This window comes from Carcharhinus amblyrhynchos, chromosome 26 (assembly GCF_965287045.1).
Source record: "Carcharhinus amblyrhynchos chromosome 26, sCarAmb.v2.hapA, whole genome shotgun sequence".
NCBI classification, from domain to species: Eukaryota; Metazoa; Chordata; class Chondrichthyes; order Carcharhiniformes; family Carcharhinidae; genus Carcharhinus; species Carcharhinus amblyrhynchos.
This window is the reverse complement of record NC_137349.1, coordinates 10,330,622-10,355,605: the sequence shown is the minus strand read 5'-3', so window position 1 is coordinate 10,355,605 and position 24,984 is coordinate 10,330,622. Positions and strand designations below refer to the sequence as shown.

The window sequence follows — 24,984 nt, the reverse complement described above, 5'->3', positions numbered from 1 at the left end:
GATTGAGCCCAGGATGGACCACAACGTCTTGTCTTGTCAGCCTGGATCTGGTTTGTCCCTCACATGGAGACCATGATTGGACTTAATTTAAATTGGCATTTTTGAACCAGAACACCCGGAGGAAGCCCACACAGACACAGAAAGAATGTGCAAACCGCACACAGACAGTCACCCCAAGCCTGGGATCAAACCCGGGTCCCTGGCGCTGTGAGGCAGCAGTGCTAATCACTGGGCCACCGTGCCACCCCCCCTTATCCCCACAATCCTTGATTCCTTTACTGATTATGGAATCAGTAAGAAGTCTCACAACACCAGGTTAGTGTGTCCACCCCAGTCCAATGCCGACATCTCCACATCATGATTGTGGAACCACAGAGAGATACAGGGCAGAAGGAAGCGCCTCAGCCCATTGTGTCTCTCCCGATCCAATCAATCCCACTTCTTTGTCCTATCCCCCAACCCAGCAAAGATTTCCTTTCGCAAGTACAATCGAGTCCCTTTTGAATTCCCTTTTTTTCAAGTTATTATTGAGCCAGCTTCCACAGCCAGTGCATTTCCAATCACACACAAACCACTGCATCATTTTATCTTCTCTCTTGCCCCCCTCCAGTCCTGTTGCCAATCATCTTAAATCTGTGTCCCTCTGGCCAGTGGCCCCACCTGCCATCGGAAATAGGATTTATTTTTCCTGATTTTTACCCCAACCAATAAAAAAACTCCTTCCGTGATTTTGCTGTCCTCCAGTGCCCCAGCGTCGATGCCCCAGAGCTAAGAGGAGAAGGTCAGCTAGGGGAGACAATGTGTCAAATCGCAGCTCCCAGAAAGAAGTGAGCTTGCACAGGCAGGTATAATGCAAGCCAGCCTGTAACAGTACAATTGACGCATTTTCACCAACCATCCAACCATCCCCCCCAACCTCTCGCTTGTGGGGGACAGCGTTGGTTGGCTAACTTATTGTGACTGACAGGTAGATAGCTGAGGATTTGGGGGGGATTTATTGGCTGCCGGAGGTGCCAATCAAGATAGGTGGTGGGGGAGAGCAGAGGAAAAAGGCTGACTCTTTCTCTACAGCGACCAAGGATACCGGGAGACATCCTGCAAAATAAGCTAAAGATCCAATATATTGAGCAAAACGACACAGAGAAGGGGGGGAAAGAGACACAGTATCCCCCATGTAGCAAGCATTGAAATCCCCAGTTACACAATGTAAATCAGCAAAACTAGAAGGGGGGAATTCTCAAAAACTGCAGCGACTTTGTAATGTCGTGTTGCAACATTTCAATGCATTAATCTGTTTAATGAACGTACGTGCAGTTGCAACCTGCAAGAGCAGCTGGAGTTCGCGTTTATGAATGAGGTAAGGAAGAAATGTCATATTTTGATATTTTTTTCAAACGCGGTTTTGGCTATTGTATATATTTCTCAGACAGACATGCAATCTGTGTCCGTGGGATTATTTCTGAATTGCTTTTCGCAGCATCCCATCTTTGTAATTGACACGGTATCCAGCATCCCCATGCAATTTTAAAATTTGGTATCTAAAAATAAGTTGCACCTTGGAATTCGATACCTTAGTGAATGCATCTTAAAATATTAAATCTGTGCAATGCACGGACAGTCTGCGTTTTCACGCACCGTGTGATGCTGTCGCATTTTTCATTCATATAGTATACACGCTTTGTACATTTATTGCAGTTTTAGATTTTTCTTGCTGTGTATTTTCTGTAAAGCACCGTCGATTTCTCTGGCGACTAAATGGATTAAAACGCCATTCAGTAAATCTCCCGGGATTAAGATACCTGAAATATTTTTAAAACGGCAACAAAATAAACGTTTGCTTTTGATTTGAGCAAGTGTCCATATTTTTTTTAAAAAATAGGACTGTTTGAATGGGCAGAATGGACATATCAAACTCAAACCATTTGCTTTTCCCAGGTATATAACCTCTCTGTGCTTTGAGAAATCGATAGGGGCGAATAGTCGCCACATTCAGCCATATTCAAGCACTACTGCTGATCCTGTTCATATCCTGGTCTACAAATCGGTGCCTTCCACCTCAGCAATCAATTGAAAGCAAAATCCAAAATTTAGTAATTAACATAACCACCTAATACAACGCCCATTTAGGGGTTAATCGGCCACAGCCAGTTTCAAGCCAATTCTGAATGACATGCAACCGCAGCACAGAAGCGATCCTATTTTGACAGTAAATTGGCATCGGTCAGGCTACCAGATGGGACCATGTGGCGAGTAGAAATGTCACACTGGTGCATCAGGGGACACTCTTCTGAGCTTGGGGCTGAGCCAACACATAAAACAGAATAGAGGGAGCTTTACTCTGTATCTCACCCCGTGCTGTACTGTCCTGGGAGTGTTTGATGGGGACAGTGTAGAGGGAGCTTTACTCCGTATCTAATCCAGTGCTGTACCTGTCTCTTGAATGAACTCAGGAGGTGGCTATATATAGCACTTGGGACTAATGGGATCAAAGGTTATGGGGAGAAAGCAGGATTAGACTATTGAATTGGATGATTAGCCATGATCGTGATGAATGGCAGAGCAGACTCGAAGGGCCAAATGGTGGCCTCCTGCTCCTGTCTCCAATGTTTCTATGATTGATGGGGTGTGTGTAGAAGGAGCTTTACTCTGTATCTAACCCCAAGCTGTACTTGTCCTAGGAGTGTTTGATGGGGACAGTGTAGAGAGAGCTTTACTCTGTATCTAACCCCCTGCTGTACCTGTCCTGGGAGTGTTTGATGGGGGTCAATGTCGAGGGAGCTTTACTCTGTATCTAACCTGTGCTGCACCTGTCTTGGGAGCGTTTGATGGAGACAGTGTAGAGGGAGCTTTACTCTGTATCTAACCCCATGCTGTACCTGTCCTGGGGACAGTGTAGAGGGAGATTTACTCTGTATCTAACCTGTGCTGCACCTGTCTTGGGAGTGTTTGATGGGGACAGTGTAGAGGGAGCTTTACTCTGTATCTAACCCGTGCTGTATCTGTCCTGGGGACAGTGTAGAGGGAGATTTACTCTGTATCTAACCTGTGCTGCACCTGTCTTGGGAGTGTTTGATGGAGACAGTGTAGAGGGAGCTTTACTCTGTATCGAACCCCAAGCTGTACCTGTCCTGGGAGTGTTTAATGGGGACCATGTAGAGGGAGCTTTACTCTGTACCTAACCCCATGCTGTACCTGTCCTGGGAGTGTTTGATGGGGACAACGTCGAGGGAGCTTTACCCTGTATCTAACCCCGCACTGTACCTGTCCTGGGGACAGTGTAGAGGGAGATTTACTCTGTATCTAACCTGTGCTGGGAGTGTTTGATGGGGACAGTGTAGAGAAAGCTTTACTCTGCATCAAATCCCATGCTGTACCTGTCCGGGGAATGTTTGTGGTACAATGTCGAGGGAGGTTTGGAACAAAACAGAAAGATCTTATATTTATTAATGTCTTTCATGAATTTCGGATATCATAAACCATTTCATTGGTTGTAAAGTAATTTAAATCACTGTTGTAAACAATACTGTCAGTCGGGTTTCCCTTGTTTACTGGTTAAGGGTGTGTATAATATTGTGTCAAATTCCTTTGACTAAATGTGAGTCAATTTCAAACTCACGATTGACTTCCTTGTGGGACAGAGTGAGAAATTATTCTTTTGTCAGTATGTCTTATTATTGATGAGGAGCAGTCTTTCATGGTGTGGTTGATATCAGCAAGTAATGGAAAGATTAGTCAAAATGAGAAGATTAATTAAATCATAATGGTTAGACGGTGCCAATGTTGTGTTTTAAAAGCAGTATATTTCTGCAGCACCTTTCACAACCTCAGAACGTCTCAAAGCCTCTTAATGGTCAATGAAGTACCATCTGAGCTGTAGTTACTGTTGCAGGAATTGTGAGTTTGCACACAGCAAGGTCCCCAAAAACAATATAAGGTAATGTTGATTGAGGGATCAATATTGTCCAGGACACTGTGGGAGAATGTCTTTGTCCTTCTTCAGTATTCTGCCTTGGGATTTTTTATGTCTCCCTGTGAAGGCAGATAGTGCCTTGGTTTATCAGCCCAGCGGATAAACAGTGAAGAAGTGAGGGTTAGGGTTCCATACACTTTTGGACTTGGGAAACTTGGCAAGAACAGAGGGAGGATACAGGAGGAGAAGTGTGTGTAGAATAGCATAATTAGTGATTAAGGGAAACCAAGGACTGAATATATTTGTAGAATCCATATATAGTATCTGGGAATGTTTGATTGAGACACTGTAAAGGGAGCTTCATTCTGTATCTAACCCCATGCTGTACCTGTCCTGGGAGTGTTTGATAGGGGACAATGTGGAGGGAGTTTTACTTTGTATCTAACCCCATGCTGTACCTGTCCTGGGAATGTTTGATGGGGACAATTTGGATGAAGTTTTTCTCTATATCTAATCCCATGCTGTACTTGTCCTGGGAGTGTTTGATGGGGACAGTTAGAGGGAGCTTTACTCTGTGTCTGACCACATGCTGTACCTGTCCTGGGAGTGTTTGATGGGGACAGTGTAGATGAAGTTTTAGAACAAAAGGAAGATGGAACTTGCGTTATAATTTTACATCTAGTGTCCCCACACATAAAATATTGCAGCTGTGTTTCATGCAGTTGTCTGTATATATCATTTCTACAGATTTTTCATGAAATGTTCATATGTCTGATTGATGACTGGTTATTTTGTTTTGAATACTGTATGATAATAAGGAAAGAATGTCATGGTGGCACAACGGTTAGCATTGCTGCCTTACTGTGCTAGGGATGTAGGTTCAATTCCAGGCTCAGGTGACTGTCTGTGTGGAGTTTGTACTTTCTCCCTGTGTCTGCGTGGACTTCCTCTGGATGCTTCAGTCTCCTCCCAAAGTCGAAAGGTGTGCACGCTCGGTGGATTATCCATGGTAAATGTGGGGGAATGGGCCTGGGTAAGATGCTCTCTTGGAGAGTTGGTGCTGCATGGATGGGCTGAATGGTCTCCTGCTGCACTGTAGGGACTCTCTGGTTCTATAAAGACCAGAATTTATACTTTATAAATTTAAATTGCCTATGAGAGGGAAACTAGGTTTTGTCTATATTCTACCGAATCATTGATCTGGTTAACAGTTTGAATGTGGCGTAGCTCATTGACACAGAAGGCAAGTGACAAGGAGCTTTGTAGTTGCCAAGATCCCATCAGGTGATGCAGATTGATTTGATTTATTATTGTCACATGTATTGGGATACAGTGAAAAGTATTGTCTCTTGCGCATTATATGAACAGTTCATAGAGTACATAGGGGAGAAGGAAAGGAGAGGGTGCAGAACGTAGTGTTACAGTCATAGCTAGGGTATAGAGAAAGATCAACTTAATTTAAGGTAGCTTCATTCAAAAGTCTGACAGCAGCAGGGAAGAAGCTGTTCTTGAGTTGGTTGGTACATATCTCAGATCTTAGTTTTTTTTCCCAATGGAAGAAGGTGGAAGACAATATATCTGGGCTGCTTGATTATTCTGGCTGCTTTTCCATGGCAGCGGGAAGTGTAGGTGGAGTCAATGGATGGGAGGCTGGTTTGTGTGATGGACTGGGCTATGTTCACAACCCTTTGTATTTTCTTTTGGTCTTGGTCAGAGCAGGAGCCATACCAAGCTGTGATACATCTGGAAAGATGTATGGTCCATCTGTAAAAGTTGGTGGGAGTCATATTGGACATGACGAATTTCCTTAGCCTCCTGAGGCATTGGTGGGCTTTAACTATAGTGTGGCTTAGAGGGATCAGGACAGATTGTTAGTGATCTGGACATCTAGAAGATTGTGACCTATTCACAGGGAAGGTAAGGCATTTACTGCTTGTCTTAGTGTGCTTGAGGCTACAAGGGGAAGCCGAGATCAAGGTTTCTGCCTCACGTGGTTGGCTTATGACAGCTCCTACCACACCCACCTCCTACTCAAAGGTGTATATATGTCCATGTTGGGTGAAGCCAGGATTGGCTTGGGTGTGATGGCACCACAGTTGAATAGCCTATCAGCCACTCACTGCCAGGTGCACTGAGGAAAGGCTGGAGAGGTTCAGGAAAGCTGCATGAACCTGTAGGAAATGAAGAAGGAAGAGAATTCACAGCTGGATGGGAGGGGGAGAAAGGGGACTGTGTGCATATTAGCAAATGTACTTACCTGGAAGTAATTACAGACTGTATTGTAAGACATTTAAAACTCCTAAATTGAATTAATGATAGGGGATCAGTTAGAACTGTATTGATAGGTGTCTAATTTTCTAATGAATCCCAGCTCTCTGTATCGTTGTGTGTGTTGATATTGGCCTCAACTACATTCTGTGGTAGTGAATTCCCTTTATCTTTTATCCTCAAGCTATGACCCCTAGTTGTGGACTCCCCCACCATTGGGAACATTCTTTCTGAATCTACCCTATTTGACTCTGTTAGAAATTTATAAGTTTCTATAAGATCCCCTCTCACTTTTCGAAACTCCTGTGAATATAATCCTAACTGACTTAGTCTCTCCTTATATGATCAACGTGCTGAAAGATGCTGTTTGGTCTGCCCGAAACCTGCTGATCTCCCAGTGTGGAGTGCTGTCCGGGGCTGAGACTGGCACACTCCAGGGCTAGGGTGGCGCGGTGGCACAGTGGTTAGCATTGCTGCTTCACAGCTGTAGGGACCTGGGTTCGATTCCCAGCTTGGGTCACTGTCTGTGTGGAGTTTGCACGTTCTCCTCGTGTCTGCGTGGGTTTCCTCCGGGTGCTCTGGTTTTTCCTCCCACAGTGCAAAGATGTGCGGGTTAGGTTGATTGACCATACTAAAATTGCCACTTAGTGTCCTGGGATGCTTAGGTTAGAGGGATTAGCGGGTAAAATGTGTGGGGATATGGGGGTAAGAACATAAGAACATAAGAACATAAGAAATAGGAGCAGGAGTAGGCCATCTGGCCCTTCGAGCCTGCCCCGCCATTCAATAAGATCATGGCTGATCTGTCGTGGCTCAGTTCCACTTTCCCGCCCTCTCCCCATAACCCTTAATCCCCTCTCTTATCAAAAACCCATCAACCCGCTTCTTAAAAATAGTGGGATTGTGGTTGGTGCAGACTCGATGGGCCGAAGTGCCTCTTTCTGCACTGTAGGTTTCTATGATTCTATGATGCCGAGGAATGCACTAAAGCTTGGGGCAGGCCTCGACAGAGACACAATGGGTAAAGGTCGCTGTCTAAGATCTTTCAGTCACAGGTTTGGAAACTGCACTGAGCCGCTTGGGCTGAATGAAATGGGATGTACGTTGTGGATCGAGCGTTGAAGTTGTATTGAGGCAGCTCTGAGTGGAACGTGCTGCATTGAAAGAAGTTGAATTCTGTTGCATTTACTGCAGTTTCCAACATGAAATGTTTTGAAATGCACTTTTACAAATTTTCTACATGAAGTATATTTTTGGACGGTGGGCCCATTGCAATCCTGGTGTTCTCACACCTGTGATATCCCCAGATGTGGAATACTCAATGGTGTAGCGAGGTGACTGTATTCACACTTCCCTGATTGCAAATAAATAAAGGGAAAAAATAGCTAGCTTCTCCTTTTATTGCTGAATTGCAGAGTTTGTGAGAGAGCCGGCATAAATAATTAATAAGCAGCTTTCAGTAGCGTGGGTGAAGTGAGCGATAAATTATGAATGATTGGTCAGGGTTCACTGGGATCAGCGTCTGGATTGCGGTTTTATGCGAAACAGGAGGGAGCATTAGAAAGTCTGAGTGTATGGACCTTTAAACACCAAAGTCCAGTTTTCTTTGATGTATTTCCCATATTGGGCTGTAATTGGAAGCTGTCAGATATCTGGACAACTGTCAGTTTATAAAGCTTTTACAACAGCGGCACGGTAGCACAGTGGTTGCACTGCTGCCTCACAGCACCAGAGACCCGAGTTCAATTCCCGGCTTGGGTTGCTGTCTGTATGGATTCTGCATATTCTCCCCGAGTCTGCGTGGGTTTCCTCCGGGTGCTCCAGTTTCCCCTCTTGGTGCAAGGAAGAGCAGATTGGCTGTGCTAAATTGCCCTTTAGTGTTAAGGGGGACCAGCTAGGGTAAATGCATGGGTTATGGGGATAGGTTCTAGGTGGCATTGTGGTTGGTGTGGACTTGATGGGCCGAATGGCCTCCTTCTGCACTGTAGGATTCTATGAACAAGAAGGACATGCATTCATATAGCATCTTTAATGTAGGAAAACATCCCACAGTGCTTCCCAGGAGTGTTATCAGACTGACTTTCGCATGGAGCCATTTAAAGAGACAGTAGGATAGGCTGCCAAGAGCCCTGACCAAAGTGATAGGTTTTAAGGAGCGTTTTAAAGGAAGAGGGAGATTGGAGAAGCGGAGCGGTTTGGGGAGGGAATTCCAGCACTTAGGGCAGTTGAAAGCACAGCTGCCAATGGTGGAGTGAGTAGAATCATGGGATACTTACGAGGGCAGATTTGAAGGGGCGCAAAGATCTTGGAAAGTTGCAGGAGATTGAGTTGATCTTTCTCTGCATCCTAGCTATGAGTGTAACACTACATTCTGCACTCTTTCCTTTCCTCCTCTATGAACAGTATGCTTTCTCTCTATAGCACACAAGAAACAATATTTTTCGCTGCACACTAATAAATGTGACAATAGTAAATCAAAAGATGACAGAAACAGGGAGGATTGTGGGTGGCAATTGCAGATTTGAAAAATGGATGATAATATTGAATGCCCTTATTTAAGGAAAGACATTGGCCGGAATTCTCCGGCCGTTCACGCCCTGACGCCAGTGCCAGTGAAGATGGAGGATTTGGCGCTCAGCCAAATCACCATTCACTGCAGCGGGACAGGAGAATCCCAGCTGGAGAATCCAGCCCATTATGTCACTGGATGCAATTCAGAGAAGGTTCAGTAGGATGATCCCCGGTATGGAGAGATTGTCTTATGAGGAAAGATTAAACAGACTGGGACTCAACTCATTGGAATTTAGAAAAATGAGAGGTGATCTCATTGAAGCATTGGGGATTCTTAAAGGGCTTGACGGGGTAAATGCTGAGATGTTTCACCTCATGGGAGAGTTGAGGACCAGGGGCAATAGTCTCAGAATAAAGATGTGCCATTTTAAAACTGAAATGAGGAGGTTTTTTTTTCTTTGAGGGTTGTGAGTCTTTGGAACTCCTTGCCTTGGCGAGCTGTGGGGGCAGAGTCATTGTGTATATATAAAGCTGTGGTAGATAGATTTTTGATCAGGAAGAGAATCCAGGGAAAGGACAGGAAAGTTGATTGAGGAATGTCGAATTAGCCATGATTCTGCTGAATGGTGGAGCAGGCTTGAGGGGCCGAATGGCCTACTCTTCCTATTTCTTATGGCCTTATGGTGAGCTGATGTAGGTTGTGATCACAGGGAATGATGGATCAACAAGATTTGGTGCGAGTTTTGATCCAAAACTTCAGTGGTTTGGATGAGCTGAAGGTTACGGAGGGTGCATTGTGTGAGGTTGACATGGATGAGGGTTTCAGCAATAGGTGGAGTAAGCAGGCCTGGAAATTGTTATGGAAGTGGCAGTAGGTCAGTGAGATGGAAAGAATATGAGGTTCAAACATGGAATCCTAGGAAAGATGTCTCCAAGTCTGGGTTGTGACAACATGTTTAAGAACTTGAAGAGAAGGTTAGGACTTTGTAGATAGATTGGTAGGAGAAGGGTTGTTTGAGGAGTGGGTGAGCACAGATTTGAATGGAAGGAGGGGAATACAGCAGCTGGAGATAGGAACTGTGAACAGGAAGGGGAGTTGGGTGGCCAGACTTTTGATGGGATCATGGGTCAAAGACCAGGAGTTGGCTCTCATGGACAAGATGAGCTTGGCGGAAACATGAGAGAATATAGGACAGAAGCTCAGGAAAGATATGAATCTGGGGGTAAGGAAGCAGGAGACTCTGGGGGTAAATTGTTTTGTTAGGCTTGGGGTGAGAAGAAAGTGACCAACTGAGGCAGCTGAACTGGTGAAGTGTACTTTACATTTCATAGAATCCCTATAGTGCAAAAGGAAGCCATTTGGCCCATTGAGTTTGCACCGACCACAATCCCATCCAGGCCCTTACCCATAATCCCAAACATTTATCCTAGCTAATCCCCCTGACACTAAGGGACAATTTAGCATAGCCAATCAACCTAACCCGCACATTTTTGGACTGTGGGAGGAAACCAGGGCAACCGGAGAAAACTGACACAGACACAAGAATTTGCAGACTCCACACAGACAGTGACCCGAGGCCGGGAATCGAACCCGCATCCCTGGCGCTGTGAAGCAGCAATGCTAACCACTGTGCCACCATGCCACCTCTAAGGTGGCCTCCATCTTAGTAACAACTGTGTCCATATTGGAGGTAGAAGGGAGGAGGCAGTGGTTTGAGATCTTGTTTGAAAAGAGAAGTGGGGTTGGGCTGGGAGTGGGGTGGTTATCTTTGCTTTCCAGGGTGATCCAGTTTTGGTAAAGGACAGGAGGATTCTGTAATTCTACATATGCCAAATCTGGCAATGGATGGCTAACCCATTAACATTATAGTCTGCATTTTGTGGACTTAAGGGAGCAAAGTTTAGTCCAAGTTCCATCAAACCATCCTAACTCAGCCATGGTCTGTTAGTAACCTTTCATCTGGAGTACAGAGGTTGTAGATTGAAGTCCCTCAGAGACTTAACGATCTCATCTAGATTGAGGGCGTGCTGCCCTGTCAGCAGTGCTGCCTTACAGGTAGGTTGTGAGACTGAGGCCCTTGTGGATTGTCTGTGAAGAAGATCTGGGATTTTCTTCCTGGTCTCCTGTCCAACATTTATCCCTGAACATCTAAGACAGATGCTGTGACCATTTCTTTCATTACTCTTTGCGGAAACTTGCTGTGTATAAATTGGCTGCCGCATTTCACCACAATCAAACTGTAACTGCACTTGAAGAAGTACTTCAGAATCATAGAGGTTTACAGCATAGAAACAGGCCCTGTGGTCCTACTTGTCTGTGTTGCCCATTTTTCTTTTAACCACTAAACTAGTCCCAGTTGCCTGCATTTGGTCCATATCCCTCTCTCTCCATCTTATCCATGTAACTGTTTAAATTTTTAATTGACAAAAATGTACCTGCCTCTACTGCTACCTCTGGCAGCTTTTTCCAGACATTCACCATCCTCTGTGTGAAAAGAATTGCCCCTCTGGGCCCTTTTGAATCTCTCCCCACTCACCTTAAACCTATGCCATCTAGTTTTAGTCTCCCCTACTTCTGGGAAAAGATATTGACTATCTAGCTGATCTGTGCCCCTCATTATTTTATAGACCTCTATAAGATTACCGCTAAGTCTCCTACGCTCCAGGGAAAAAAGTCCCAGCCTATCCAACCTCTCCTTATAACTCAAACCATCAAGTCCCAGTAGCAGATGTTTTTTAAAAAATGGCTAATCCATCTAACCTAGACCTCTTGGGACATTAGGGGGCAATTTAATACGGTCACTCAACCTAACCTGCTCATCTTTGGATCTAGAATTTGTTTGACTGGACAGTCATGATCGAAGCTATGTAAAGTTTGGCTAACGTTGTCCTAATCTCCCATCTTCTGCCCCTTTAAGGTCCACCATGTTGACCAGTATAACCGATGGGATCATGTGCTGCATCACTGGCCGAACTCTGAATGTGGTGGGAGCCATTGACAGCGTGGAGTCGAGCGATGGTTACGATTACATTGAGGTGAAGCCTGGCCGGGTCCTGCGAGTCAAACACATTGTGCCCAGCCGAGCACCAACAGAGGAGGAGAAGAAGGAGAAAGCGGTGGTGGAGGAGGAGGGGGAGGAAGAGGAGGTATCCGGTAAAGGCGTGGTGCACTGCAAGCGCAAGATCTCGGTCTATCGCAACGGACAGGTGGTGATCGAGAACCTCGGCGATGTCATTCGTTCCGAGATCCTGCACTGCCAGAACGGTAACACCGACCCCAGCAGCACGGTGGAGATCGAACTCTCCGACGCAAATGCCACAACGCCCCAGGCCAACAGCAATGGCACCTGTGCCAACGGCGGGGCCGTCCCGGAGCAGGGCATGGCTAAGCGCCGCAAGCGGAAACCAAAAAAGACGGTGGTGATCGACTGCAAGAAGCGAATCACGAGCTGCAAGGGCACCCACGCGGACGTGGCGCTCTTCTTCATCCATGGCGTAGGCGGCTCGCTGGACATTTGGAAAGAGCAGCTGGATTTCTTCAGCAAGCTGGGATACGAGGTGGTGGCCCCGGATCTTGCTGGGCACGGCTCCAGCACTGCGCCAAAGATTGGCGCTGCTTACACTTTCTACGCCCTGGCGGAGGACATGAGAGCCGTCTTCAAACGCTATGGGAAGAAACGCAATATCCTGATTGGACACTCTTATGGGTATGTTTAGAAAGACCCGTTTACCTTCAATGGGTTAATTTGCCAATTGATATTAGAATAGAATTCCTACAGTGCAGGAGGCGTCCATTCAGCCCATCGAGTCTGCACCCACTCTCTAACAATGCATCTTACCCAGGCCCTCTCCCAGCCCTAACCCTGTGCATTTAGCATGGCCAATCCACCTAATCTACACATCTTTGGGCACTAAGGGGCAATTTAGCATGGCCAATCTGCTTAACCTTCTTTTTACCTGTTCTTGGGCATGGGTGTCGCTGGCTGGCCAGCATTTATTGCCCATCCCCAGTTGATAGTCAACCACATTGCTGTGTCTCTGGAGTCACAGATAGGCCAGACCAGATATCCTTCCCTAAAGGACATTAGGGAACCGGATGGGTTTTTCCAACAATCGACAATGGTTTCATGATCATCGGTAGATACTTAATTCCAGATTTTTTTTATTGAATTCAAATTCCACCATTTGCCATGGTGGGATTCAAATCCAGTCCTCAGAACATTAGCTGAGTTTCTGGATTAATAGCCCAGCGATAATACCATTCGGCCATCAGCTTCCTGCATGTCTTTGGACTGTGGGACGAAACCGGAACACCTGAAGGAAACCCACACAGGCATGAGGAGAACATGCAAACTCCACACTGACAGCCAAGTGGGGAATTGAACCCGGGTCCCTGGCACTGTGAGGCAGCCGTGCTAACCACTGTGCCACCATATGTCACATGAACCTTTACAGACGAGGGGGAGTTGCCCATAAGAGGGCTGCTTTGACCACAGTGCCCGGAGGTATAGGCATAATGTAGTCAGTGATGATCTGTTCTTTATCATTCTCCTTGGCACCAAACACAAACTTCACCCCATCACCCATGTCACGTGTCAGCACAGGCTCACGGTCAACTGTGACCTGGGTTTGATTCCCAGCTTGAGTCACTGTCTGTGTGGAGTTTACACATTCTCCCCGTGTTTGCGTGGGTTTCCTCCAGGTGCTCCAGTTTCCTCCCACAGTCCAAAGATGTGCGGGTTAAGTGGATTGGCCATGCTAAGTTGCCCCTTAGTGTCGGGGGGATCAGCAGGGTGAATGCATGGGGTTATGGGAATAGGGCCAAAGTGGTTGGTGCAGTCTCGATAGGCCAAATGGCCTCTTCTGCACTCTTCTTCATCATTATGTCTATGTGATGCCTCCCATTGTCGAGCAACTGCGTCCAACCTCACACAGGTTTTAAGAAAATGGAGAACAGCCAAATGTAAGTAGAAATCTGCATATTAGTGTCTGCAGGAGAGAAGGAAAAGTGAACAAAGAGGGTAGGACACTCAGTTAAAAGACTTTGAAACCTGTTACACGGACCCTTGATTTCTGTTAACTTTTTAAAATTCTTGTTTATTTAAGTGCAGATTTGATGCTGAAATCTACTTCACAAATCCATTTCTCATTGAAATAATGTGGAGATGCTGGCGTTGGACTGGGTTAGGCACAGTAAGAAGTCTCCCAATACCAGGTTAAAGTCCAACGGTTTATTTGGTATCACGAGCTTCCGGAGCACTGGCACTCTCCTGATGAAGGAGCAGCGCTCCGAGAGCTCGTGCCAGCAAATAAACTTGTTTGACTTTTCATTGAAAAACCCAGAAGGGCGAAAGCCAATCATTCCGAACATGATCAGACACCAACAAGAGAGAAGGAAAAGTCAGTTGAGAGTCGAAGTGTAGAGAAGTGACGGAGAAAAGGCTGAGTGAGGCAAACCATTCGACCCGTCTGATGTCCTGGAATCAATAGAGTTAGGGTAGGAGAGAGTGCAGGAGGTAATGCTAACACCCCTCAGACTTGCATTTACGTAGCGCCTTTAGATTTTTAATCAGGGAATCGAGGCTGATGGGGATAAGGTGAGAAAGTGGAGTTGAGGATTACATTAGATCAGCCATGATCTCATTGAATGGCGGAATGTACTCAATGGGCCGAATGGCCTACTTCTGTTCCTACAGCTAATGGTCTTATGATCTCAGGACATCCCACGTGGCCAGTGAAGTATTCTTGAAGTGTAGTCACGTGTTGTAATGTAGGCAGCCTTTGCACAGCAAGATCCCACAGACAGCACTGTGATGATGACCAAATGACTTGTTTTAGTGATGTTAGTTGAGGGATAAATATGTTCCCAGGACACTGGGGATAACCATTTTGTTCTTCTTCAGATTACTGCCCTGGGATCTTTTCAATCCACCTGAGTTTCATTTGAAATTCAGCGTCTCCAACTGTGCAGCACTGATTTGGAACTATACTGAATGTGAATGTAGATTTTTGGGTTCAGGTCTCTGGCCAGGGAATCTTAGTAAGAAGTCTCACAACACCAGGTTAAATTCCAGCAGGTTTATTTGGTAGCAAACACCTGATGTTGTGAGACTTCTTACTGTGTTTACCCCATTCCAAAGCCAGCATCTCCATATCAGGGAATCTTACTCAGAAGTGGAAGCAAGGTTGCTAGTCATTGCATCAAGGTACAAAGGATGAGAGAATTTATAACTGAATCAGTATTATTTTAAAAATTAATTCATGGGATATAGGCATCGCTGGCTGGGCCCTGGCATCCCTAATTGCCCCTTGAACTGACTGTCTTGCTTGGCCATTTCCAAGGGCAGTTATGTGTCAACCACTTTGCTGTGAGTCTGGAGTCACATGAAGGCCAGACCAGGTAAGGATGCAGATTTCCTTCCCTAAAGGACATTAATGAACCAGATGGGTTTTTAAGACAATCGACAATGGTTTCATGGTCATCATTGGACTTCCAGATTTTATTGAATTCCAATTTCACTATCTGCCATGGTGGGATTCAAACAAGGGTCCCCAGAGCAGGACCCTGGATCTCTGGATTACTTGTTTGGTGATAATACCATGATGCTACCGAGATTTGATGGATTGAATTATAAGGAGAAGCTGAATAGACTGGGACTTTTTTCTCTGGAGGGTAGGAGGCTGAGGGGTGACCTTATAGAAGTCTATAAAATAATGAGGGGAATAGATCAGCCAGAAAGTCAATATCTTTTCTCAAAGGTAGGGGAGTCTAAAACTAGAGGGCGTAGGTTTAAGGTGAGAGGGGAGAGATACAAAAGTGTCCAGAGGGGTAATTTTTTCACGCAGAGGGTGGTGAGAGTCTGGAACAAGCTGCCAGAGGTAGTAGTAGAGGCGGCTCCGATTTTATCTTTTAAAAAGGATTTAGATAGTTACATGGGTACGATGGGTATAGAGGGATATGGGCCAAATGCAGGCAATTGGGATTAGCTTAGGGGTTTTAACAAAAAGGGCAGCATGGGCAAGTTGGGCCGAAAGGCCTTTTTCCATGCTATAAACCTCTGTGACTCCCCTGAAATGTTGTAGGAATACATGAGGAAGGTTGCGCTGGGTAGACAGACTGGAAGGGGTCTACGTCCAATGCAGTTCCTCATGCATCATGGCACTGTGTGTCTGATATCTTACTGGAGATATCTTTTCTGCAGGGTTTCATTCTGCACGTTTCTGGCTCACGAGTATCCGGATCAAGTACACAAGGTGGTGATGATAAACGGGGGAGGTCCGACGGCACTGGAACCCAGTCTGTGCTCCATCTTCAACCTGCCCACCTGTGTCCTGCACTGCCTCTCACCATGTCTCGTGTGGAGCTTCCTCAAGTAAGGGCAAGCTGTTTCGATGTTGTGATGGCGTCAAGGCGACACTGCAGGAACTGGGTGGAGCTGAGGGTTTGACTTTGATCTTTTATCTCTGGGACCCAGGTTCAGCCTAATATAGTGGAAATGCCCTCTGTCAGTTGGGTTGTTTTCAATCACCAATAATCAGTGGGTGGCACGGTGGCACAGAGGTTAGCGCAGCTGCCTCACAGTGCCAGGGACCTGGGTTCGATTCCCGCCTTGGGTATATGCGGAGTCTGCACATTCTCCCCATGTCTGCCTGGGTTTCCTCCGGGTGCTCTGGTTTCCTCCCACAGTCTGAAAGATGTACTAGTTAGGTGCATTGGCCATGCTAAATTCTTCTTCAGTGTATCAGAACCAGCTGGGGATTTGGCCTGGGCATTTTCACAGTAACTTCATTGCAGTGTTAATATAAGCCTACTTATGACATTAATAAATAATCTTTTTCAAAAAATGAACAAAAAGTGTTGAAAGCAAATTTTGAAAAAATACTTTATGATTTTTCTTGTGGTTTTCCAGTGGTGCTCCATTGAAGGTTTTCAACCCAGTGTTTTTTTATTCATTCATGGCCAGCATTTATTGCCCTTCCCTAGTTGCCCTTGAGATGGTAGTGGTGAGCTGTCTTCTTGAAATGCTCATACAACTGAGTGGCTTGCTGGGCCATTTCAGAGGGCAGTTGAGAATCAACCACATTGCTGTGGCTCTGGAATCACATGTAGGCCAGACCAGGTAAGGATGGCAGATTTCCTTCCCTGAAGCATATTAATGAACCAGATGGGTTTTTCTGAACTCAATCAACAATGGTTTCATGGTCATCAGTAGATTCTTAATTCCAGATATTTTTTATTGAATTCAAACTCTACCATCTATCATGGCGGGATTCGAACCTGGGTCCCCAGAACGTTAGCTCATTTTATAGATTAATAGGTCTAGTGATACTACTACTAGGCCATCGCCTCCCTAAATGTGATTGGTGGCTGTAGAGGGGTTGTGTGAAATTGGTTTGGGAAGCACTCAGTCCAGTTTCGAGAAGGCGTTTGTGAATGAATGGCATTTTTGGCACCGATTGACTGGGAAAGGCCACAGGATTTCTCCGACAGAAAATGGAAGTAAACTCCTAACACGTCACAATAAGAGGGGTTTACTCAGAGGTGGAGCTGGGATGAGTTTCCCAGCACGAAGATAGATGGCAAAAAATTAATCCAGTGGTTTGCAGGTTGAGGAAAGGTCTAGATTCTATCTTCCCCATTTGCTGCGCTCCGTAATTAACACCTCTGCAATTCTTCTTTGATCTCCAGAGTAACTGATTATTATTCCAGTAACTTCCCCTCTGTAAAGTGGATATGGATATGATGAGGTTTAGTTGGGATATCTTACCCTCTGTCATCACAACCTTTGGTCACATTTTTCATGGTGAATTGCCATTTTAACATTTCCTATTTAAATTTGCTATGTCAACAATCACTGTGTATTTGCCATCTCTCACCACTAGATGGCACTGTAAAGCAAATTTCTCTCCTAACAAAGAAAGAGCTTGCATTAAGTTATCGCCTGTCACAATCTCAGGGCACTCAAAGCATTTTACAGCCACTAAGGTATTGCAATGTAGGAAATGTGACAGCCAACTAGTGCACATCAAGCTCCCACAGACATCAATGTCAGAATGATCAGATCACCTGTTCTTTTAGAGGTGTGCGTTGAGGGAGAGATATTGACCAGGACATTAGGGATAACTCCTCCACTCTTTATTGAATTAGTGCAGTGGGTAGTTTCTGTAACTGCCTCAGAGCACTCTGTTCAACATATCATCCAAAAGCTGGCAATTCAGATGGTGCTGCACTCCCACAGTGCTGTGCTCGGTGTGACAGCCTGGATTTTGTGCTCAAATCTCGGAGAGTGTGTCCAACATTAACTCATTAAGGATCGAACTGGTCCATGCTGTTCGTTGTGCTTCACATGAGCCTTCTCCATCACTCATGCATAGAAACATACATGGAAAATAGAAGCAGGAGTAGGCCATTCAGCACTTCGGGCCTGCTCCGCCATTCATTATGATCATGGCTCATCATCAAATTCAATAACCCCCCCTATCCCTTGAGCTATATCTAATTCCTTCTTGGAATCAGTCAACCACTTTCTGTGGTTGTTTACCACTCTCTGAGTGAAGAGATTTCTCCTCACCTCATTCCTAAAACCCCTTACCCTCAATCTATGATCCCTAGTTCCGGACTCCCCCACCATCGGGAACATTCTTCCTGAATCTACCTTCACACTTTATTTCAATCACTCTTTATCTAACCGTATCCATTTATTAATTTGTTTCTCATGAGTTTATCTTGTTTCTCTATAAACGTATCTGAAATATTCACCTCAACCACTCGTTGTGGGAGCGAGTTCCACATTGTCACAACTCTCTGGATAAAGATATACTAAGACTTAATAGAATCCCTACACTGCAGGAGGAGGCCATTTGGCCCATTGGGTCTGCACCGACTCTCTGACAGAGTGTTTTACCCAGGTCCTCTCCCTGTAACCCCGCGCATTTACCATGGTTAATCCAGCTAACCTACACATCTTTGGACACTAAGGGGCAATTTAACATGGCCAATTCACCTAACCTAGATATCTTTGGACTGTGGGAAGAAGCTGGAGCACCTGGAGGAAACCCACGCAGACACGGGGAGCAAGCTCCACACAGATAATGACCCTAGCCAGCAATCGAACCCAGGTCCTTGGCACCGTGAGGCAGCAGTGCTAACCACTGTGCCACCCAATTACAATTAGTATTATTAGTGATGACTCTCCGTATTTACAGCCCCTGTCTAGTGTCTCCTATCGTTCGCAAGGTCTCCTCTACATTTATTTTCTTGATACTTCCGTAATACTGAGGTCAATTAGGTCACATCTCAGTGTTCTGTTTTCTGGAGAAAGGACCCCCAACTGATTCTTGATAGTCAGAAACTTTCAGTTCTGGAGAACTGATGGGTGGGGCTGTGAGAAATTTGCTCCTACTGTTTATTAATTGGTGCGTGATTTCTTTGCTTCTTCCCGGTGTCTCATTAGGGCGGCATTTGCACGACAGGGAGCGAAGGAGAAACAAATGTTAAAGGAAGGGAATGCGTTCAAGGTGACTTCCTTTGTGTTGCGAGCAATGATGAGTGGGCAGTACTGGCCTGAAGGTGATGAGGTGTACCATGCCGAGCTGACGGTTCCTGTCCTGTTGGTGCATGGGATGCACGACAAGTTTGTCCCTGTGGATGAAGACCAACGCATGGCTGAGGTAACAAACTCCTTCATTTCAGTCAAGTTATTGTCTGTGAGCCTTCATACTCAGAATCAGCCATGGTTTGCTTTCACCTCCGTGACCTTTCACCTGTCCCCTAACTCGGCCTAGCTGCTACTGAAGCCTTCATTTTACCTCCAGGCTTGAATATTCTAATGTTGGCCTGGCTACCATCCTCTGCAACTTTGTGAATTTAAACTCATCCAATACTGTGCTGTCCCGTGGCCTAATTCACACCAAGACCTGTTCAGCCATCATTCCTGTGCTTACTGACCTACATTGGCTCAAGGTGTGGAAACACTTCGATTTTGAAACATGTGTTAAAACCTTTCCTGGCTTCACCCTCTTCCTTGCCCAGTAACCTCCATCAGTCCTACAATCCTCTGGGATCCCTAGATGCCTTTAATTCTTGCCGTTTGTCCAACATCCAAAGCCTTCACAACACTCTGCTCAGCCAGAGCGCATAATCTCTGGAATTGCCTCCCTAAACTTCTCTGCCTCTTTTCCTTAAAATCATCCTAAAACCCACCTCATAGACCAAACCTTTGGACTCCTCTCCAAATGACTCCTCCTTTGGATCCCTGTCAAATTTTTGACCATGTTAAAGGCACTATATCAATGCAGATTGTTTTTGTGTGACCTAATTGATTGAAAGAATACACATGAAGGGCTGAATGGCCTACTGCTGATGCTGTGGTCGAGTTTCCCCAGTGGCCAATTCTATATGCGCATCGTTCAGTGTGGACCTGAAAATCCCAGGCTGAATCCTAGTCCCCAGTCGGGTTGGCTGGTTCAGCTGAGATGCTACGGTTCACTTCAGTGCCCCAGGGCCTGATTTCCACTCTAGAGGACCCCCCAGAAACTCCTGCTGGAATGTGTGTGCAGCTGGAAGGGATGCGTAATGGGAGGATTGTTCCATAACACAATTAAAAATCTTCCCATCACTCACTAAGTTCACTCAGCCATGAAACACATCCACTTGGGCAAGACCTGAGAATTGTACAGTGCAGAGGAGGAGCTTCGGCCCATCGAGTCTGCACCAGCACACGAGAAACACCTGAGATCTCGCCTAATCCCATTTACCAGCACTTGGCCCTTGAATATTATGCCATGCCAAGTGCTCTTCCAGGTACTTTTTAAAAGATGTGAGGTAACCCATCTCCTCCACTCTCCCACACAGTGTATTCCAGACCATCACCTCCCTCTGGGTGGAAATGCTTTTCCTCACATTCCTCCTGTACCTCCTGGCCCTTGCCTTGAACCCTCGTGACTGGCCCTTCAACTAAGGGGAACAGCTGCTCCCTATCTGCTCAGTCCATGCCCCTCCTCATATTGAACACCTCAATCAGGTCGCCCCTCGGTCTTCTCTGCTCCAATGAAAACAACAAGAATTGTGTACGATTCTGATCACCACGCTATTGGAAGGATGTTGATGCATTGGAAAGGGTGCAGAAGAGATTTACCAGGATGTTGCCTTGTTAGGAGGATATGGACTATGAAGAAAGGTTGAACAAACTTGGATTGTTTTCCTTGGAGCACCAGAAGATGAAGGGGGAACCAGATAGGGTTTATGACAGGCTTGGATAGAGTGGATAGTCAAAGTCTTTTTCCCAGGGTTGAAGGGTCAATTACTCGGGGGCATAGGTTGAAAGTGAGAGGGGGAAAGTTTAAAAGAGATACAAGGGGCAAGTTTTTCACACAGAGGGTGGTGAATGTCTGGAATGCGCTGCTGGAGGAGGTGGTGGAAGCAGATTCTGTAACAATGTTCAAGAGGCACCTGGATAGAAACATGAATAAGCCAGGAATAGAGGGATATGGACCACGTAGAGGCAAGAAAATATTAGATTAGAGAGACATTTGGACCAACATAGACTTGGTGGGCCGAAGGGCCTGTTCCTGTGCTGTATACTGTTCTTTGTTAAGCCAAGCTTCTGCAACCTCTCTTCATAACATAAATGTTCCATCCCAGGCAGCATCCTGGTGAATCTCCCCTGCATCCCCTGCAGCGCAATCACATCCTTCCTATAACGTGGTGACCAGAACTGCACACAGTTCTCCAGCTGTGGCCTCACCAAAGTTCATCTGAGGTTATCAGAGGTCATCTGCCTGAGTGGGGGGCAATGGTGGTAATATCAACGGACAGTCCAGAGGCCCAGGCTCACTGGTGCAAAATTCAATTAAAATAATTTTGGAGTAGGAAACTAGTCTCCGTAACGGTGACCGTTAAACTATTATCAAGTATCATTAAAAAGCTATCTTGTCTGCTAAATCCACAAAAAAGTTAATTTGTTTAATTTGACTGCTTTATACTAATTGTTCAAAATGGCAAACCAATTTTCCTTGCATGAAGCCCCTTTGGCTAATGTTTAATTTTGCTGATTCTTTTTTTAATCTGCTATTGATGATTCTAATAAAAATTCTCAAAATAATCAAATCAATTGGGTGGCACGGTGGCACAGCGGTTGGCACTGCTGCCTCACAGCACCAGGAACTTGTGTTTGATTCCCAGCTTGGGTCACTGTGTGGAGTTTGTATGTTTTCCCTGTGTCTGCGTGGGTTTCCTCCCGGTACTCCGGTTTCCTCCCACAGTCTGAAAGGTGTGCTGGTTAGGTGCATTGGTCATGCTAAATTCTCCCTCAGTGTACCTGAACAGGCGCCAGAGTGTGGCAACTCGGGGATTTTCACAGTAACTTCATTGCAGTGTTAATGTAAACCTACTTGTGACTAATAAATAAACTTTATTTTTAGTTTACAATTGTAATGGGCCTCCGGTTATCAATATTCCTTTGCATTTCTACTCATTAATACTGTTCTCGCCAATTTGGGAATAATGCTGGAGGCTAGCCAGGCATTAAAAATTTTGACCAAAAAAACCCCAATCTTTTACTTGTACTTTTAATTATGTGAACTATTCTGACCTCATCAGGGCCAGAGGCTGTATCGTTTTTAAACTACTTCAACGATGACAAAAATTTCTCTTCCGCAATAGGATCTAATAGGGAAGGAAATCTGCCATTCTTACCTGGTCTGGCCTACATGTGGCTCCAGAACAAAAGTAACATAGTTGACTCCTAACTTCCCTCAGAAATGGCCTGGCAAGCCACTCAGCTCAAGGGGCAACTGGGGATGGGCAACAAATGCTGGCCTTGCCAGCGATGCCCACATCACAGAATCTTTATAAAAGTAAATTACTGCAGATGCTGGAATCTGAAACTAAAAGAGAAAATCCCAGCAGGTCTGGCAGCATCTGTAAGGAGAGAAAAAAAGCTGATATTTATTTATTACTCACACTGCAATGAAGTTAGTGTGAAAATCCCCAAGTCGCCACGTTCCGGTGCTTGTTTGGGTACACTGAGGAAGAATTTAGCATGGCTGATTCACCTAACCTGCACATCTTTGGACTGTGGGAGGAAACTGGAGCACCCAGAGGAAACCCACGCAGACACAGGGAGAATGTGTAAACTCCACACGGACAATGACCCAAGCTAGGAATCGAACCTGAGTCCCTGGCGCTGTAAGGCAGCAGGGCTAACCACTGTGCCACCATGTTTCGAAAGTAAAGCTTTGACGACAGGGCCTCTGGACTTGGAATGTCAGCTTTTTTCTCACAGAATACTGCAGAGGGAGGCCACTTGGCCCGTCAAGTTGTCACTGGCTCCCATGAGGGAATATTTTGTTTTCTGAAGCTCAGAGCAGGGTGTGGAATGTAAGTTTGCAGGGATGGGGTGCTAGGTTTAAAAAACGATGCTTGGTTAATTCCCGATATTTTTACCAATCAGATCTTGCTGATTGCCTTCCTGAAAGTCATTGACGAGGGGAGTCACATGGTAATGATGGAGTGTCCCGAGACGGTGAACACGCTACTACATGAGTTCCTGCTTTGGGAGCCGGAGGTCACCGTGGCTGAGAGAGTGGAGGCCAAACAGGCAACGGAAAGCAACAAATAAAAGGTGCCGGCAGCACGCAGATTTATCCGCAAACTTCGGGAAATGTGGCTTTGTTCACGTGCCGATTGAGGGGAAGCCGTTAGAGATTCTAACAGTTTGGGGCAGTTTGTGATATGCAGTCGCGTTGCTGAGGCCACCTAAAGTGGTGGAGAGGATTTACCGTGTACCTGGGCCTCAACCCAGGCTTTGCCAGAGAGTGAAAAACTGTACAATGTATATTTCGATAAATGGCAGCTAAATGTGGTGTCTTTTTTCATCGGTTGTGTAGTTTTTTTTTAAAGAAACAAACCACCACATCATTTGATGCAACATTAACTGAGAGAACAAAGTGTTTGAGCCAATCCGTGGTGGCCAAAGTCTGAAGTCCTGAACTGGTGTCTCCAGGGATTGAAGATTAATTCCAGGAAAGAGTAATCCTGGAAGAAAATCATAGTGGCCATTCTTGAAAAAGGTATCATTTTTATTTATTTAAAGTTTAGCCGAGGTGAGGGGTGGATAGGAGCAAGGCTGTTTGACTGGCGGCAAGGAATCCTCCAGGGGTGTGATGGAGCTTCTGTTTTGCAGTTGGCCAGGGGGGAAACCTGTTGGACTTTAAACCTGGCGTTGCGAGATTTCTTACCGTGCCCACCCCAGTCCAACACCGCCATTTCCACATCATGGGGGAGGTGAGGCTGGGTGAAGGTGGGCAGATTGGGTGGCCAATGGAAGGGGTGGTGCAGGGTGGTTGGAGATCATGTGATGAAATCTCATGGCCAACCAGCCAGCCAGCACCACAATCCCGGAAGTCACAACAATGTGCCAAACGCACTGATTCTGCTACTCCTTGGGAGAATTCAACAGCCACATTAGCGAAGCGTAAGATTTGTGCTCCCAAGTCATTGGTGGGGAAGTCTGGGCACATTTCTAATTGCTATGTGCATGTTGAACGTGGGTCGGAGAGAGGGAATCGAAGCATGAAGAACTGGGATGTTGTGTTCCGGGGGATTGCAAACCCCTCGCACCCAGGGATCACATTTCTAACGCACACACTTCAGTGAGATTGCAATTACCTTTGGTTGTTCAAAGCTTTTCGAAGACGTTGATGAGCTTTGCTCTGGTTTTCTGCTGATCTGGCACCCGACCTGTCACAGAATCCTGTGACACCTCAATCTCTGATTGCTGAATTGACTGGTCAAGGACCAACCCCCACCCGCCCCCCCCACCCCCGCCACCCCCCCATCCCTCTTAAAGACTGAGATCATCCTGAACACTAGAAGACTAATGCAACATGACTATCCTTGCACCTTGTAATTTTGCATTTTACACTGACAGGTGAAATGTGCTGTTATTATAATATACAGAATGTTAGTTATTTAAAGTATACATTCAGTGAGTATTATTATGTAATATGGACTGTTATTATACACAATGTTATAAATATGATAGTATGGAATATATTGGTCCCCACTAATGCCACACTATACATCCATGGGAGGAACTCTGAGTGTTACTGATGCTGGGATTTTAGTAATAATCTTAAACTGTCTTGATTTTGTTCTTACGGTTCATGTCATCTCAATACTTTTGATTGGTTTCTAGCCTGTAACTCACTCATGGATATATTTTTCCTGTACATAAATCACCCAAGTCCCTCCAGTAGGTCCTGTAACTCACTCCAGGGTGTCCGTCAATCGA

At 45.6% G+C, this 24,984-nt stretch overlaps 1 protein-coding gene across 1 annotated transcript; it reads left to right on the top strand.

The window, feature by feature from the left end:
• The first annotated feature begins 1,044 nt into the window (after positions 1–1,044).
• abhd8a (abhydrolase domain containing 8a) lies at positions 1,045–24,478 on the top strand. Its single transcript, XM_080212762.1, has 5 exons — positions 1,045–1,357; positions 11,608–12,396; positions 15,892–16,062; positions 19,144–19,360; positions 23,143–24,478. Exons 1-5 carry the CDS (start codon positions 1,353–1,355, stop codon positions 23,308–23,310), a joined length of 1,350 nt encoding a protein of 449 aa, XP_080068888.1. The 5' UTR covers positions 1,045–1,352; the 3' UTR covers positions 23,311–24,478.
• Positions 24,479–24,984: the final 506 nt, after the last annotated feature.

Excerpts from the sequence above, each read along its gene's own strand:
- abhd8a (XM_080212762.1), top strand. Across the intron at positions 16,063-19,143 it reads CTCGTGTGGAGCTTCCTCAA|GGCGGCATTTGCACGACAGG; the intron begins GTAAGGGCAAGC and ends GTGTCTCATTAG. Across the intron at positions 19,361-23,142 it reads AAGACCAACGCATGGCTGAG|ATCTTGCTGATTGCCTTCCT; the intron begins GTAACAAACTCC and ends TTTACCAATCAG.